The sequence below is a fragment of the Canis lupus genome, chromosome 18, assembly GCF_003254725.2.
Source record: "Canis lupus dingo isolate Sandy chromosome 18, ASM325472v2, whole genome shotgun sequence".
NCBI lineage: Eukaryota > Metazoa > Chordata > Mammalia > Carnivora > Canidae > Canis > Canis lupus.
Genome location: NC_064260.1, coordinates 51,135,756 through 51,153,967, shown reverse-complemented (window position 1 = coordinate 51,153,967; position 18,212 = coordinate 51,135,756). Strand labels below are relative to the sequence as shown.

General features: G+C 47.8%; 1 protein-coding gene across 3 annotated transcripts; it reads left to right on the top strand.

Moving 5' to 3' along the window:
- Positions 1 to 2,630: 2,630 nt before the first annotated feature.
- On the top strand, positions 2,631 to 17,103 carry SF3B2 (splicing factor 3b subunit 2). Of its 3 annotated transcripts, none has more exons than XM_049096883.1 (22): positions 2,631 to 2,813; positions 2,993 to 3,039; positions 3,317 to 3,394; positions 4,121 to 4,369; positions 4,589 to 4,636; positions 5,783 to 5,900; positions 6,229 to 6,329; positions 6,659 to 6,755; positions 6,943 to 7,034; positions 7,397 to 7,612; positions 7,766 to 7,903; positions 8,074 to 8,154; positions 8,368 to 8,595; positions 9,423 to 9,572; positions 10,203 to 10,292; positions 10,404 to 10,511; positions 11,740 to 11,847; positions 12,119 to 12,261; positions 12,345 to 12,446; positions 16,166 to 16,265; positions 16,352 to 16,537; positions 16,877 to 17,103. In XM_049096883.1, exons 1-22 carry the CDS (start codon positions 2,681 to 2,683, stop codon positions 16,946 to 16,948), a joined length of 2,685 nt encoding a protein of 894 aa, XP_048952840.1. In that variant the 5' UTR covers positions 2,631 to 2,680; the 3' UTR covers positions 16,949 to 17,103. The 3 variants fall into 3 exon arrangements, with proteins under 3 accessions (XP_048952840.1, XP_048952841.1, XP_025301487.3); XM_049096884.1 differs by having other exon boundaries at positions 4,586 to 4,636; positions 6,946 to 7,034; XM_025445702.3 differs by having other exon boundaries at positions 4,586 to 4,636.
- Positions 17,104 to 18,212: the final 1,109 nt, after the last annotated feature.

The following is an 18,212-nucleotide window of genomic DNA, read 5'->3' as shown; positions in this document are numbered from 1 at the left end:
ATTCCTGGCTCCAGAGGCCAACCTTGGGCTGGTGGGTCCTGGGGGAGTTAGAGACACAGGTATTCTACAAACACTGGCATGCTCTCTCTCTCTCTCTCTCTCTCTCTCTCTCCTCTCCTTCTCTTCTGTCCACCTCCAGTAGAGAAGCACAGCTCCAGCCTGGAGTCTGCTCCCATCTGCCCTCACACTCCTGTGGATCCTTTTCCTTCCAGCCCCTAAGGCAGTCCCCTGCTGCTGACCCACTCCTACTCTCCAGCAGGGCTCCAGACCCACTCACTCCTGACCAGAGCTTTAGCACTTTGTATTGGGAATCAGAGAACCCAAGTTCAACCCTTGTTAAACTTAAGTCCCAGAGTCAAGAGCAAAGTCCTTGGGTCTGGATACTTTCAGCTCCCAATAGAGAGCTGTTCTTGGAGCTGCTGGAGGCTGCAGAGATGATACATGTGAAGGCTCTATGTAAAAACTCCCATGGGGGCACCGGGGGTGGTAGTCCCAAATTTTCTGCCTTCTTAGTGCTTAGCTCCTACCACCTGGGAGCTGGGCAGCAGTACCTCTCAAAGTCATACCAGACACCAACAGTCCCACATATAGTTCATTGGTTCTCACGGACCCCTGCTTTCTCCTGCCATCTTGGCCTAATATGGCAAGATCCTGGAAATGGGACAGCCTCCTCCAAACCAGGGCTGGAAGGGATTGGATTCCATTCTAGCCCCACACAGTTAGCTATTGTGTGAGGGTCCTTGTTACGATGTAGAAGGGGATGGGAACTCTTGGAGTCAGGAGAACTCCTTGTGGTCTCAGTTTGGCCTCTTGGGGATGTCAGCTTCTCTCTGCCCCAGTTTCCCCTCTGCACAATGGGAGGTCCAGCCCTGCCTGGTTCCCAGGGTTGTCATGATTAAAGCCCCACTTGTCCCTTTCTGGCCCTAGGTACATCACCTCCTCATCCATCAGACTTTAGTTTATCTTGCTTCAGTGATCACCTTTCCGAGCACATACACATGCCTAGGGCGCTCCAGCCTCAGATGACCTGCCAGGATCTCTCCAGTTACAGGGAGCAGAAAAATGCTTCCTTTGGGTCAGGAATGGTTCTTCCTGAGTGTGCTGACAAGCTGGAAGGGAGGGCATCATTGCGATTTCTTCTGTTCTTTCTGGGTTTGGCTTCTCCTTTGGGAGTGTCAGGAGACTCAGATGGTGGTGGTGATGGAAAGAGGAAGCAGGCTTGGGCAAGAGGAAAGAATTTCCTATTTAGGATTATGATGTGAGCAACCTTCCTGGCCCAGTCTGTTTTTGTTTCTCATAAACATATCTATCCTGGACCTGGCATCCCATTATTTTTCCCGTGCTCTCAGCTACTTCTCTTTGGAAGGCAGTCAGTGAAATGGAGCATGCTAGAAAGAAGATATGAAGGGTGTGTGTGTGTGTGTGTGGGTGTCAGGAAAATGAGACCACTTTACTTGAATTTCCCAGCTCTCACTCAACACACACACACACACACACACACACACACACACACACAGAGGCAATGAGCCTGCCAGTGAGAGGACAGGGCTAGAATGGGAAGAGGATCTCAGAGCTAGTGGCAGAGATGGGAAGAGAAACTGAATTGATGGGTCAGGATAGAGAGAGATGGAAGCTACACAAGCAGGGAACATCTGCTCATCCCTCCCTCAGGTGCACAGGCGGTTGCTGGTGCTGCTGGTGCTGTTGGGGCAAGGAAGGCAGCGTCGACTCTGCCAGTAGGCTGGTGGGGATAAGGGGAGAAAAAGTCCTGAGCTCATTTTTGGGACTAAAAAAGATGCATCCTGTCGCCCGAAAGATCGTTTCGTTTGTTTTCCCCATTAATCATTACTGAGCGCCTCTTGAACGCCAGGTGCTGCCGGACAGTAAAAAGACCAGGTCCCCTGTGCACGTTCTTGGGGAGGTGGGGCAAAGGGGCAAGAAAGAGTTTAAAACAAATGGTAGATGTTTGTACGTGTTACGGGAACTCCAAGGAAGGAAAGGAAAGCGGGAGAAAGGCTAGCGGAGACATCTGAGCCGGCCTGATAGGTGGAAAAAGGGGCTTTAGTGTGGCCCTTCCCCCCAGGTCGGCAGCTGGAGCTCAGCCCGCTCCCCTCCTGGCTCCGATCCTCTTTCAGCCCATTCATCCATGCGTGGGCCGGGGGTGGGCGGGCAGACAATCAGATACTGTTTTATCACAGGCATCGGCTGCAACCTCCCGCTTGGCGCCCACAACGCGCGGCCGCTGGCAGAATGAGTCCTTCAGGCCTCCCTGAGGAACGAAAGCGTCCGGGCCTCTCACGCCTGAGCTGAAAGTCTGGTCGGAAGGCTGGAGATCTGCGCTCCGGCGAGGCAGACGCAGAAAGGACGCCTTTCTGGCGGGACCATCTTGCCCCGCAGCCCCGCCCCTGCTCCAGCCTCCAGTGTTGCCGGTGCTTCAGCCCGGCACTGTGCTCCGGGAGCCGGACCCGCAGAGAACGGGACCTGCGTACTACAACTCCCAGAAGGCTTCGCGGCCTGGCATCCTGGGGACGCTTGGAGATCCGCAGGGTCTGGGCCGCAATGTGAACCGCCTGCCAATCCTCCAGCGGACGTGGCGTACGGCGCTGCCGGAAGTTCCGGCAAGTGGGCCCCAGGTCCGGTCCGGACTTCCGCGTTGGTCGCGCGCCTTCCTGCGGCTAAGATGGCGGCCGAGCATCCCGAGCCTCCCAAAGGAGAGTTGCAGCTGCCGCCGCCGCCACCTCCCGGTCACTATGGCGCTTGGGCTGCCCAGGAGCTTCAGGCCAAATTGGCGGAGATTGGAGCTCCGATCCAGGGTGAGGAGCTCGGGAGGTCAAGGGCCGGGGCAGCGTAGGCCCAGGGAGAAGCGGAGCCTGGTTACCCCGGAGACCCGGGGGGCGGAGGGAGGGGCGGAGGCGGACCGCTGGGGCCTGGCTTGGTCCCGCAGGCCTGCTCGGCCTGACTTACCCCGTTGATCTTGTGCTTTGCCCATCAGGGAGTCGCGAGGAGCTGGTGGAGCGGCTGCAGACCTACACGCGCCAGGTAAGTGTTGGCGGGACGTCAGGATAGGCCGAGTTTCTGAAGGCCTCAATGAGCCCTCAGGACTCGGTCTTAGCTTTTTATGTACCTTGCTGTTTCTGCTTGTTTTTTTACATTACCTGACCAGTTGTAAACATTTCTGTATATATAGGTCTTCTGCAGTGCCTAGCGCAAGCTCTGGCAAATGGGCAGTTGGTAAATTTTGTTGAATGAATGGGAGCAATGACGTTTTGTGGAACAGCTCCTCTTGGACTGACCTGGAGTCCTTTCTCTTTTGCAGACAGGCATCGTGCTGAATCGCCCAGTTCTGAGAGGTGAAGATGGGGACAAAGCTGCTCCCCCTCCCATGTCCGCACAGGTAAGGAGGTGGTTCTACTTTATAAGATGACTTCTGTTTAGGGCAGCTCCTCTCACAGTCAGTGTTTTGGGGATGCCACTAACAGATTGGACAGGGAGAAATGGGAGCTCTTCAGTTCCCCTTTAGTCCTGATCCTTACCTCCTTACCCAGTGTCTGCTTCTCCAAATACTACCTGTCATTTAAGGTTTAGCTTAAGTAATTTAGAAGCCTGACTTGATTCTCCTTCAGCTGGAAATAGCTCTTTTTTGCCTTACCAGGCACAGTTCTCATTTTGTTCAGTGAGACATTATGGCTCACTCTCTTATTTTATTTCATACCTTTTATATTTAGTGAGCCATTGGGACACACTGGCTCCAGTTTATTTAAGTCTTCTTAACTTCCATTTCCTTTCTGAGCCAGGATTTGAATTTTTCTCTAGGACAAGACTCTGATCTGGGATCTATTGACTTCTGTGGGTGGGAGGAGGAGTTCCCAGGTGGCCATTAGAGGTGTCCTTGGATTTCCTGAAATTGTATGCACAATCTGTGTTCATGGTTTTCTGGGGAGAGAGTCAATAGCTTTCCTTGGTTGGTACCCCAAAGTTAGTATTCTCTTCTATCGGTATTATATTTTTTTGAATGCAGGAATTGTCACTTGACTTTGAATTTTAGTACCTGGCTCATAGTACCTGCAAATGTCTGCAGTAGATAAACGGTTCCTAGTGTATGTTGACTTTTTTTCCACAGCTTTCTGGGATTCCCATGCCACCACCACCCATGGGACTCCCCCCTCTGCAACCACCTCCACCACCCCCACCACCTCCACCAGGCCTTGGCCTTGGCTTTCCTATGGCAGTTGGTCCCCGCCCACCAAACTTGGGGCCACCTCCTCCTCTCCGCGTGGGTGAGCCTGTGGCTCTGTCAGAGGAGGAGCGGCTGAAGCTGGCGCAGCAACAGGCAGCATTGCTGATGCAGCAAGAGGAGCGTGCCAAACAGGTAGGGGAGGTGGCAGGTTGGGCATAGGTCTCATCAGGGTCCTAAAGAGGATTGAAGCCTTAGAGAAAGCTGGATCCTGGGGCCAAGCCTTCTGGGAAGTCTGGACCAACGACTGGAACATAGACCCCAGGCTGAAAGAGGACCCCCAGAAGCAGTGTTGTGGCAGCCTGGCCTGAGGGGTAGTGGTGCTGATGTGAGTTTGTTTTCTTTTTTAAGCAGGGAGATCATTCACTGAAGGAACATGAGCTTTTGGAGCAGCAGAAGCGGGTAATTCCCTCCATTGGCTGTCACTTCTAGTACTAGTGTCCAAAACAAGATGCTCCATTCAAGTTTTCCATGGAGGTTACCTCATCCTTAAGTTCCAGTATCTCCCAGATAATCCCATCTTTTCTGGAGCCCAGATTGGTAAACTACAGACTGTGACCTGATTTTGTATGGCCTGCAAGTTAAGAATGGTGTTTCTAACTTTGGAGGATTGTTAGGAAAAAAAAAATTGGCAAACCAAGAACATACTGCAACCCTTGCAATGGCCCATAAAGTCTAAGATATCTGTTGTTTAGCCCATTACTGAAAAAGTCTGATAATTCGTATTAGTCTTATATGATTTTAGATACCTATGAGAGGACTCTGGATTAGTCAATTGTGTGGGATTTAGACTAAATGTGATAGAGGTAGTTAGAGAATAATACATGAGACATGCAGTCCCAGAGGTGCACTCTATCAGTTGTTCCCTGCTGCATTACTGGAGATATTGAAAGTAAGCATTAACAGGAATAGATATGAAATTATGAAGTGCTGATTTTGCCTAGAATGTGTTAGATCTTTTTTTTTTTTTATTTTTATTTTTTAATTTAGTTATGATAGTCACACACAGAGAGAGAGGCAGAGACACAGGCAGAGGGAGAAGCAGGCTCCATGCACTGGGAGCCCGACATGGGATTCGATCCTGGGTCTCCAGGATCGCGCCCTGGGCCAAAGGCAGGTGCCAAACCGCTGCGCCACCCAGGGATCCCTAGAATGTGTTAGATCTTAAGGAGCAGATAAAAGAATTCATTGTTCCTTAGACATAACTTAATCTCTTGGGGGAAAAGCTCTTGTTAAAAAAATAGAAGGCTGTGTGTAGTTAAATGTTAAATTCTCCATTAGAAACCACGAGTTTCCCAGGTTTTTTTTTTTTTTTTTTTTTTTTTTTTTGCGTGTTATTTGCAGGGGTTTTCTTTTGTGATAGAGGCCACTTCCATTTGGATCAATAGTCCAATCACCCTTCCAGGGTGGGGCTGGTGAGGATGTCAGAACTCAAGTGGTACCTGATTGTTCTTCTTTGGGCCTCCTGGCTAAAAGACTACATTTGCCAGAGGCTGCCTGACCAATGGATTTCCAAGCTGTGTATTCACTCCCACATCTCTCTTATAGGCAGCTGTGCTCCTGGAGCAGGAACGTCAGCAGGAGATTGCCAAGATGGGCACCCCAGTCCCTCGGCCCCCACAAGACATGGGCCAGATTGGTGTTCGCACTCCTCTGGGTCCTCGAGGTAAGACCCTGGAAATGGAAGAGAAGGGAAAGGAGTGTGTTTGAAAAATCCTAAATGTAAGTACTTATTCTTTAAAGTGCGTATATTGTAAGCATATAGTCCAATGAATTGTAATAAATTGAACAACTCCCACAACTAGCACTTGGAGCAAGAAACAAAATTAAAAAAAAAAAAAGAAAAAAGAAAATAATTCTAGTACCTTAGAAGTTCTCCTGGGCTTCTTCTAGCCATCCCCTTTCCCTAAGGGTTACCATTGGTCTTTAGCAAGGAAGGTAATTTTTAAAATGAACATTGTGTCTTCTGACATTGGATTTTTTTCTTCTCACAGTTGCTGCTCCAGTGGGCCCCACTCCCACTGTTTTGCCCATGGGGGCCCCGGTTCCCCGGCCTCGTGGTCCCCCACCACCTCCTGGAGATGAGAATAGAGAGGTGAGATTGGTGATTTCTTTCTAGGGATAGGAGAGTGTGGTTTAGGAAGGTACTGTTTCTGGATTTTTAGAGAAGGATTCTGAGAGAAGATAGGAGGGCTTCTGGGGCTGGGGGGCAGGTGAGAGCCATACTTCGTTAAAGCATATTTATGTAGGGCAGGAAGTGGGATTTGGGAGACATTTCTGGGGCAGGGTTCTGAGGGGTGCTGAGGGATGATTGGGTCCAATTAGTATTGTTGCTCTTGGCTGTGTACATCACCTGGCTGGCAGCCTTTCTAGTACAAGAGATGGAAGTCTTGAGATCATCTCTGTCTGGGTTGTGTATGGCAGATGGATGACCCTTCTGTGGGACCCAAGATCCCCCAGGCTTTGGAAAAGATCCTGCAGCTGAAGGAAAGCCGTCAGGAAGAGATGAACTCTCAACAGGGTGAGTGTTTTGTGTTCCGAGGGTTGTAGGATGGAACCTGGAGAGGCGGAGGCCGAGTCTGCATTCTTCCATCCCTTCCCTGAGGAGGGTTTGAGAGAGAAACTGGTTCTTGGTAAAGAGGAGTCACTGTGGGCAAGTGTCAGGGTACCAATGTGAGGAGACTGATGGCCACTTTCCTCCCTTACAGAAGAAGAGGAAATGGAAACAGACACTCGCTCATCCCTGGGCCAGTCTGCGTCGGAGACTGAGGAGGACACTGTGTCTGTCTCCAAGAAAGAGGTATGGGATGGACCTGAGTCTGGAAAGAATGTCCGGGGACTAAAGTAGCACCAGTTTTAGGTGTCCAATGACCAATAGCTGCTGTTTGTGCCAGTTCCCAAGCATCTTATAGATATTTTGCATTTAATTATCATAAATCCTTGCAGTTCAGGGTACCGTGTGTGCTTGTGTTTTATAGTTGCAAATATTGAGATTTTGAGAGGTGCAATAATTTACCAAGAGGTACACAGCTTGAGAGGGGCAGAACTTTGGAGACCTTTTCATGGTCTCTGTCCTCAGTCCCTTGGGGAAATTGGACGAGGAGATTAGGGGGCAGACATCATGCTTGGATTCTCCAACCCAGTTGGTTTTCCTTTTGCAAGAAAAACCGGAAGCGTCGGAACCGAAAGAAGAAGAAAAAGCCCCAGCGGGTTCGGGGGGCATCATCTGAGAGCTCTGGGGATCGAGAGAAAGAGTCAACCCGGTCCCGTGGCTCTGACTCCCCGGCAGCTGATGTTGAAATTGAGTATGTGACTGAGGAGCCTGAAATTTATGAGCCCAACTTCATCTTCTTCAAGAGGATCTTTGAGGCTTTCAAGGTACAGGGAGCAGTGCCTTAAGAAGAGGCAGAGCTGAGCAGGGAAGGGAAGGGGATGGGGAAAGATGTGGAAAGGAGGGCATCTTTTCAATGCTGCGTTCAGGAACTAGAGAGGGACACAGGGCTGGAGTTTCCATGTTGTCTGCCTCCTCAGCTCACTGATGACGTGAAGAAGGAGAAAGAGAAGGAGCCAGAGAAACTTGACAAACTGGAGAACTCTACAGCCCCCAAGAAGAAGGGCTTTGAGGAAGAGCACAAGGACAGTGATGACGATAGCAGTGATGACGAACAGGTGAGGCCCTCATGTTCCTGGTCGGGGGGGTAGGGCTTCAAGATGGGTGGCTGAGATGCATCCAGTGGGGGATCATGATGAACTCCTACAAAGAATCACTTTGGGGTGAGCTGGGAAGTGTGATTCACACCTCAGAGTCCTGCTCAAAAGAAATAATGGTTTTGTTCTAGGAGAAGAAGCCAGAAGCCCCCAAGTTATCCAAGAAAAAGTTGCGCCGAATGAATCGCTTCACTGTGGCTGAACTGAAGCAGGTGAGACCTGAGTTCATCTAGCAGATCCTAGAGTGAGCATGGCTGGGAGTCCACATGAGAAGCTCCTACAAATCCACAGGGGTCTTGTTTTAGGGATAGGGAAGAAGGCTTTGAAGGAGGCCTGGGTCACATGGGCACGTGTCCTCTGAGGAAGAGAAAGTTTTAGATCTGAGAGGTTATGGCTTTCTAGTGGCATGTTGCTGTGTTTTCCAGCTTGTGGCTCGGCCTGATGTTGTGGAGATGCATGATGTTACTGCGCAGGACCCCAAGCTCTTGGTTCACCTCAAGGCCACTCGGAATTCTGTGCCTGTACCACGCCACTGGTGTTTTAAGCGCAAGTACCTACAGGGCAAACGAGGCATTGAGAAGCCCCCCTTTGAGCTGCCAGACTTCATCAAACGCACAGGCATCCAGGAGATGAGGGAGGCCCTGCAGGAGAAGGTAAGGGACTGGCCAGGGCTCAGATCTGCCCTGAAGATCCACATCCTTAACAGCAACCTATTTCAAAATTGGGAATGTGGTTCCCAAAGTCCATCTATTTCTCAATTGTCTAATAATCCATTTTCCAGAAGTCAGCATTGCATATGACACAGGGAGGGAAGGGAGGGAGGGAAAGATCTCAACTTCTGAAAAGCAGACCTGGCCTCTGTTTGGAGCTAGCTCTCCTGCCTCTTGCTGAGACTTCTGATTCCATGTGGCTCTGTTTGCCTCTTGTGTCCTCATTCCTCCTCTGCCTGCACTTTGGCAGCTCTTTGATCTGCACACAGTGACTCCTTTTTCCTACTTTGACTATACTTGAAGTTCTGTGTTCCCAAGGGAGCCTGATGCACTTTGTGGCTAGAGATTCATGGTGGTTGTGTAACTTCTTAGATTTAAATTTTTAAATTAAATATTTTGAGTAGGTAATATTTTGTGGGCTGCAAAACATTGCAGGAGGTATAAAAGTACATGATGAAAACTGCCTCCCTGTTAGACTCCTGTCACCCAGTTCTCTCCAGAGGCAGCTAATGAGGTCAGTCTCTTGATCAGATGGCTTTAAAAATATATTTATCAACGTACAGAGCTGAAAATGGTTTTCTATGATCCATCTGTTTTGCTAGATACAAATTATATAATTTTGAGAGGTTTGAGCAGGAAGGATTTTGGTGACTTCTGGAATGAGATATATGAAGTTTCCCTTCATTTCTTTTGGGAGCGGAGAGCCAGATCTATAAAGAGCTGAACTGGGTAAATACTTTTTATGACCTGTCTTTTGGCATTCTCCACAGGAAGAACAGAAGACCATGAAGTCCAAAATGCGAGAGAAGGTTCGGCCCAAGATGGGGAAGATTGACATTGATTACCAGAAACTGCACGATGCTTTCTTCAAGTGGCAGACCAAGCCCAAGCTGACCATCCACGGGGACCTGTACTATGAGGTTCGGGGACAGGGCCTTTGGTCATGGCTGTGTAGCTCTTGGTGGAAAAGGCTTTCTTAGCTGATATAGAGGCTCCTCTTAGCCTTAGAATTTTCATTAACTCCTCCTGGGTGGAATGGATTTGAAATCTTAAAAGGAGGTAGTCTTTTTGGAGGAGAGATTGAGTCCATGTTTTGAAAGTGATAACTGAATAAGGGGCAGAGGTGCCAGGTGGTAGATGCTTTTAGGAAAAATTAGTATTGAGGGTGGGAGAAAGGTTTCCTTTTTTTCCCATCTGGATCATTGAAATAGCAGTCACCACGATAAGGAATTTTCAAGGTGGAAGGATCTTGGAGATCATCCCATCAAGTGCCTTCATTTTACAGACAAGAAAGTAGGCCCTAAATCTGGCCATGTTTTCTAAGTGGGTTCATGTCAGCACTGGGAGTCTCGCTTTTCTCCTCCTTCCTGGCCTTTATTCCTTTTCCTACTCTAGCCATGGAAAGGAGTGATGAGAAACAGCAGCTCTCAGTAGGATTTTGTATCTGGTGTGGATTGGGACTTCTCATCTTTGTTTTTCTATCCTCTTGCTGTTGAATTCCCAGTGTGTGTCTGGCATTCATAATGCAGCGTCCTCTGCTTTTTTCTCAGGGGAAGGAGTTTGAAACACGACTGAAGGAGAAGAAGCCAGGAGATCTGTCTGATGAGCTACGGATTTCCTTGGGGATGCCAGTAGGACCAGTGAGTGCCAGTTACCTGACTGGGGATGCCAAGAAAAGGGTGGGAATTGGGGCAGAAGGGAGACAAAGGACAGGGCTGGGCAGATGGTATCCTGTTCTCTTTTTCTTGCAGAATGCTCACAAGGTCCCTCCGCCATGGCTGATTGCAATGCAGCGATATGGACCACCCCCATCGTACCCCAATTTGAAGATTCCTGGGCTGAACTCCCCCATCCCTGAGGTGCGCGCTGGCCTTCCTTTCATTCTTATTTAACTAGAGGATGATTTTTTTTGTTGTTGTTCTCTCATCCCACCGTATCTCCATCTCTCTCTCTCTCTCTCTCTCTGTTTTTTTTTAAAAAAAGTAGCAGTTTTTGTTTTTTATAAAACCTGACATGCTCACCATAAAACAGTCCATAAGAATTGACAAGTCCAAACAGGAAGACAAATCACTTATAATTTCACTCAGAAATAACCAGATTTAAAATTGGGTGAATGTGTTACCAGATATCTCTTGGGTATATACATGGCTGGACAGATAGAATTTTATCTCAAGAGTGGCATTACACTTTAATTTTAACATATGAAGTGTGAAATTAAAAAAAAAATTTTAGTAGATAGCAAAGTCATTAAGGTGAAAAAGAAGTAATTGTTAAATTTCAAGTAAAAATTTATCCCTTTTAAAAAATAGATTTTAAGTTGCCTGGATAGCTCAACAGTTGAGCATCTGCCTTCAGCTCAGGGTGTGATCTCGGGATCTGGGATTGAGTCCCACTTTGGGCTCCCTGTGGGGAGACTGCTTCTCCCTCTGCCTGTGTCTCTGCTGCTCTCGCTCTCTCTCTTTCTGTGTCTATCATGAATGAATGAATGAATGAATGAATGAATGAATAAATAAATAAATAAATAAATAAATAAATAAATAAATAAATCTTTTTTTAAAAAAAAGGATTTTAAAAGCTTCCCCAAGTTAGGAAAAGTCAGTAATAAGTTAGAGTCGTATTTTAAAGTACCTGATTGGGCAGCCCCAGTGGCTCAGCAGTTTAGCGCCGCCTTCAGCCCAGGGTGTGATACTGGAGACCCAGGATCAAGTCCCACATCAGGCTTCCTGCATGGAGCCTGCTTCTCCCTATGCCTGTGTCTCTGCCTCTCTCTCTCTCTCTCTCTCATGAATAAATAATATCTTAATAAAGTACCTGAATTACTTTCAGACAGTGTGGATTCTACCATGAAGGCTGAGGTTAGTTTTACCCTCTGCCTCTCATCTCCCCATCCTGCTGTCTCTGGGGTTTTTTTTTTTTTGCTTACTACTTCTGCTTTGTAATGCCTTATAACATTTAACTCTTCTCTGAAATCATAATTTCCAGTTACCAAGTGCTAGTTCTGTGCTTTGTAGTGTGACTTTTCTCCAGGGCTTCAGTGTTTATTCTGGAGCTTAGTAGAGGAACTGATTTGCATTTCATCTCTTGCAGAGCTGTTCCTTTGGGTACCATGCTGGTGGCTGGGGCAAACCCCCAGTGGATGAGACTGGGAAACCACTCTATGGGGACGTGTTTGGAACCAATGCTGCTGAATTTCAGGTATAAGCTAAGGCTGTCTGTCTTCAGGTCAGGAAGTGGAGAGGTAGTTGGTTTATAGATTCATTAGCAGGGAGCCAGGTGTTTTGAAGTTCCAAAGTTGGAAAGAAGGCATGCATGTTCCTGAGATGTAAAGCAAGTTCCCCTCTAGAATAGGAGTTCTTGGTAGGCAGAGATTATTGTATTTACTTTTATATACTTTCAGTTTGCAACAACTTGACACATAATAGGTACATAGTACATGTTGGCTGAATGAATGAATGATCTCTTTCAGACCAAGACTGAGGAAGAGGAGATTGATAGGACCCCCTGGGGGGAGCTGGAGCCATCAGATGAAGAGTCTTCAGAAGAAGAGGAAGAGGAGGAAAGTGATGAGGACAAACCAGATGAGACAGGCTTTATTACCCCTGCAGACAGGTGGGGAGAGCAGAGTCGGCCTTGTAAGTGGTTTATCATTGGGGGCCTTCTCTTTACTCCAGAGATTGTTTCTCTCTTCACAGTGGTCTTATTACTCCTGGAGGTTTCTCATCAGTGCCAGCTGGAATGGAGACCCCTGAACTCATTGAGTTGAGGAAGAAGAAGATTGAGGAAGCAATGGACGGGTGAGGGAACCAGGCAGGGCTGAGAGGGAAGGTCTTCCTTGTCCCTTCAGCTTCTGGGTTAGCCGGCTGACTTGTCCTACACTCCCCCATACACCCCCCACTCCCCCGCTTCTTTCCCCACCTTGTGAACCAATTATCGAACACCAGCTCTGTGCCAGGCACTGCTTTAGGCAGTGAAAAACACAAGGTAAGCAGTTCCTCAGAGAACAAGGTAATTTCAGCTAGGGATAGGATGGTGAAGCAAAGTCAACTAGGTTAATGGGATGTGGAGAGATTTAGGGGGTGGGGGTGGGGAGGGGAGGTCTTTGAGAAGGTCTCATTGAGGTATTTGAGCCAAGAGCTGAATGTTAAGAAAGATCTAGCCACATGGTGATCTGGGGCAGAAGGAACCTAAGTGCCTAAGACAGGCATGGGTTTCTTCTAGTCTTGCAATGGAAACTCTCTTATTAGTTATATAAATGTGTAGGAGTGTTAAGTCTTCTTGATGAATTGACCCCTTTTTCATGAGATGGTCTTCTCTTTGCCCATTCTGTACTTTGTTCCATTTTCCCATTTGCCGACATTTTAGATTAATTGAACATTTTTTTATGACTCCACTTTGTCTCCTTTATCGACTTTCTTTTTTAAAGATTTTATTTATTTATTCATGAGAGACACACAGAGAGAGGCAGAGACATAGGCAGAGAAGCAGGCCTCTATTCAGGGACCCTGATGGTGGGACTCGATCCTGGAACTCCAGGATCATGCCCTGAGCCGAAGGCAGACGCTCAACTGCTAAGCCATCCAGGCGTCCCTCCTTTGTTGACTTATTAACTAGAAAGCTCTGTTTTGTTATTTTTAGTGCTTATATGGTTTATAATATCCATCTTTATCACAATCTACTTTTAAGTGATAATGCTGCTTGTGGAGAACAGTGAGCACCTAACAACAGTATACTTCCTTTCTTCCCAACCTTTGCACTGTTGTGGTTTTTTGCTTTTACATGTTATAAATCCTATACTATGGTTATTTTTGTTTAAATGGTCAGTTACCCTTTTCTTTTATTAGTTATCTTTTAGATTTAAGTAATTAGTTGAATATTAACTCATGTAATTACCATTGTCAGTGTTCTTTTTCTTTCATTTCTTTGTGTATATCCAGGTAGCATTTTCCTTTCACCTGAAAGGGATCCTTCAGCATTTCTTGTTGTGGGTCTGCAGGTCATGAACTCTTTCAACATTGGCAGTCTAAATCTTCATTTAGCCTTTTGAAAGATGTATTTTATCTTATTTAATTTTATTTTTTTAAGATTTTATTTATTTATTCATGAGAGACACAGAAAAAGAGAGGCAGAGACACAGGCAGAGGGAGAAGCAGACTCCATGCAGGGAGCCCCACACGGGACTCAATCCTGTGACTCCAGGATCAGGCCCTGGGCTGAAGGCAGGTGCTAAGCCATTGAGCCACCCAGGGATCCCCTTAAATGCCTTTTTGAAAGATTTTTTATTTTGGTCAGGAATAGGATTTTAGGTTGACAGTAGTTTTTTTACTTTCAGTACTTTATTTTGGGGTAGGGGGCAGAGGGAAAGGGAGAGAGAATCCCAAGCAGGCTCCATGCCCATCACGGAGCCCCGCATGGGGCTCGATCTCACGACCCTGAGATTATAACCTGAGCCAAAATCAAGAGTCAGACACTAACTGAGTTACCCAGGTGCCCCTCTCCAAATATATTTTCTGTGCCCATTGCTTTCTCCTCTCCTTTGGCAACTTCAGTTATATATGTGTTAGATCTCTTGAAGTTGCCCTCCTGCTCACTAATGCTCTGTTCATTTTGAGAATATCTCTTTTCTCTTTGTATTTCTTTTTTCTTTTTTTTTTTTTTAAGATTTATTTATTTTTTTTGAGAGAGAGAACATGTACAAGCGGGAGGGGTAGAAGGAGAAGGAAAGAGAATCCCAAGCTGACTCCTCACTGAATGTGGATCTTCATGTGGGACTTGATTTCATGACCCTGAGATCACAACCTGAGCTGAAACGAAGAGTTGGATGCTTAAGTGATTGTACCACCCAGGTGCCCCACATGCTTGTTAATATTTGTTTGAAAGCCAGACTTCGTAAAACATACCCTGTTGGGTGCAGGGTTCTTTTGTATTCCTATAAATATTCGGCTCTGTTAGGTACACAGTTAAGGTACTGGGAAACAGTTTGATTCTCTCAGGTCTTGCTTTTCAGGTTCATGAGGCAGGAACAGAAGCAGTGTGTGGTCTTCTGTGCTACTAGGCCCAGGACCCTCTGTGTACTCTCCCCAATGTCCTGTTAGTTAGGAGCATCTTTAGTTAGCCTGGTGGGTTAGGCACTATTCCCAGACCCATGTGGGCAGCAGGCACTGTCCCCACCAGTCCTTTTGGGTGGTGCTTTCTGTGGCTCTCTGACACTTCACTCACCTGAGGACTGAGGAGGACCCTCTTTAGGCCTCCTGAGTTCTTGAGGCTCTGTACTGCCATCTCTTCCCTAGAACTCTGTCCTGTGATCTCTAGCTGTCTGGGTCTCTCTGGACTTTGCACTTCATCCCTTTAACTCCGTCAATTCGGGTCCTCTGGGCTCTGCATGGGTTCCCCCTGTTCATTCTGTAGCTTGCAGGCTCTCTCAGTATAGCAGGCAGGGCACCTGAAGGACACGCCTTGTTTGTTGCCTGTCTCATGAGTTACTCTCCTCTGTTACCTGATGTCCAGTGACTTGAAGACCTTTGTTTCATGTGTTTTGCCCATTTTTTTGGTCATGTCAGGTGGGAGGGTAAATCTGGTCCCTGTTACCCCTTCTGCAGAAGTCTCAGGCTTTGCATATTTAGGAAAGAAAGAAAAGAACGGTCCTGTGATTGGAGACAAGGATTAGGTAAGGGGACCAGGTTATGAACCCTGTCATGTAAGGAGGTTGGGTTTATTCAAATAATCATAAGCCTCAGGATTTTTTTTTTAAGATTTATTTATTTACTTATGATAGAGAGAGAGAGAGAGAGAGACACAGGAGGAGGGAGGAGTAGGCTCCATGCTGGGAGCCTGACGTGGGACTCGATCCCGGGACTCCAGGATCGCGCCCTGGGCCAAAGGCAGGCACTAAACCGCTGAGCCACCCAGGGATTCCCAGAAGCCTCAGGATTTTGAACAAAGGACCTGAACTGTTTTAAGGTGTTCACTCTGGCTGCTACATGAGAATAAATTGTTACCTGTTTCAGGGTGAGAGGTGGGGCGAGGTCTAGGTTGATATTGGTGGATTTGCTCTTTTGTGTTTTGTGTGGAATCCTTGAAATACATGGGGAGAGTGGCTCAGATGGTTCTTACGCCATAGGAAGTACTGGGAGTTTGAGTTCTCTATTTTAGAGCTCTGGGTAAAACTTTGGGTAGGAGCTTTTGTAGTCTCCTTTCTCCTGCCATCTTCTCTGTACCACAGTTCTTTCAGAAACTTTCAGCCTGACCCTTAGCCCTTCTTTACGTGTGGGAATCTTGTTCTCTGATCTTCTAAACTTGCTTCTGGAGATCCTTTAACTCAGTCCCCATATTCCTTCCAGGCTGTATTTCCTGCACTGAGCACCTACCCACTCCTTGCTTCTCATGGGCCTCCACGACCTGCAGAGGCAGTCTAGGCATTGTTTATCCTCTGGAAGCTAGGTGGAGGTGCTGCTTGTATGCTCTTTGCTTCCCCTTCTGGAGGCCTTTTAGGGCCTGACCTCATTGTCCTTTGCAGAAGTGAGACACCTCAGCTGTTCACTGTGTTGCCAGAGAAGAGAACGGCCACTGTTGGGGGAGCCATGATGGGATCAACCCACATCTATGACATGTCCACGGTGAGCACTTTTGGGGGCTGGGAAAGGGGGCGGAAACAAAGTCTTCTAAGTCTCTCTCTAGATGACAAGATTGATCCCTTTGCTAGGTTATGAGTCGGAAGGGCCCAGCTCCCGAGCTACAAGGTGTGGAAGTGGCCCTGGCACCTGAAGAGTTGGAGCTGGATCCCATGGCCATGACCCAAAAGTATGAGGAGCATGTGCGGGAGCAGCAGGCACAGGTGGAGAAAGAAGACTTCAGTGACATGGTGGCCGAGCATGCTGCCAAACAGAAGGTAGGAGGTCATGGGAACCCAGCTGGGTGTGAGCCAGGGAGTAGATACCAGGGACTCCTTTTTCAGCGACGTTGTGTCCTTGAATATGAGAATGAGGGTGCACTCAGTGTCTGCTGCCCTGAGCTTCCCTGGTGCTGGAAACCTTAGAAATCCTCTGGTGGGCTGCCCTCTTTAAGATGATGAAACTAAGGCACAGGGAGGGGAACTCACCCAAGTCTGAGACTCCAGTTTTAGCACTGTTTCCATAGATCTATGGGGCTGAGTCAGGTTGCCCATCCTTGTCTTGGGGATCATTGGTGGCTTTACCTGTTGTAACCTGTTTCTCTTTCTTTCTTCTAGCAAAAGAAACGGAAAGCTCAGCCCCAGGACAGCCGTGGGGGCAGCAAGAAATATAAGGAGTTCAAATTTTAGGTCTCCCTCACACACCTGGCCTCCTTTAGGCCTTTTGGATGCTTGGGCTTCACACATGGTCCCCAAGAGCCAGCTCTCCCACAATTCCCAAGGGCTTGTCATTTCATGTTCTTATTTTAGACCTGTTTTGTAAATAAAACTGTTTCCCACGGAAAGAGATGCATATGCAACACTTCTGATCCTCCTTTGTCTTTTAACCACCTTGTGCAGAAGGACTAAAACAGGCTTTTTCTGCAACTTCAGGGCTGCCCCAGTGACCAAGGGCATGCACCTGGATCAGATGCTGCAGTTGAGACTGGTGATAAAGTGAAAGCCATGCTGAAATTGTGCCTCACCACTGCCTGTTTTTCTAAGAGGGCTCTTGGGGAAGTACCTCTAGGCCTGGTTTGACCTTACTGCTTTGTCCTTGGAGACTAAAAATAGCCAGCTTAGCACCCTGGCTGGGCTGAGGAAGTGCAGTGGGCTTGGGAAGTAGGCCAGGTCAGGCCTTCCTATAGACCTATGGTCAAAAGAGTCCCAAGTCCATACCTTGGGGAGAACACAGCTCCATATCTAGATTGTCCTGAGTCCATATGAACCCCTGAATAGTTTAAGTCACTAACTTGGGGGGGCGGGGAAGGCTTGCTTTCTTCAAGTTGTCTGGTCCCAAGAAGTCTTCCCAACAGGCTACAGTAGGTTGGACTTCAGGGCCCAACAGGCATTTCCTCGATGGGAAAGAGAAAAGTCCTACTGTTGTACTACTAGTATTGCTTTGCCCTAAGGGCACCAACTGAGGTGCGGATGTCAGGAGGCTTCAAGATGGTTTCTGGAGGTGATGGATGGGGGAGTAGTGTAGGAGATCCTGTGTTGGACACTGATTAAGCTAGGTCTTGGAAGGAGTAGAACGTTAGAGGCAGGGCAGCCCAGGTGGCTCGGCGGTTTAGCGCCGCCTTTGGCCCAGGGCGTGATCCTGGGGATCTGGGATCGAGTCCCACGTTGGGCTCCCTGCATGGAGCCTGCTTCTCCCTCTGCCTGTATCTCTGCCCGCCCCCCCAAGAATAAATAAAATCCTTTTAAAAAGATTAAGTAAACAGTGAAGCAGAGAAAACATGGCCGGTGGAAGAAATTGAGGGCAGGGATGGGGGGGGGGGGGCGTTTGGAACTCTATAATGCTTCTTTGGGGGAGGGGAGCCACAGGACAGAAAAGGAGGCTCCAGATGGGCCACAGCTTAGCTTTAGATTTCATCCTTGTCAGGGCCTCTCAGACTCTAGGTCCCGGAGCCCC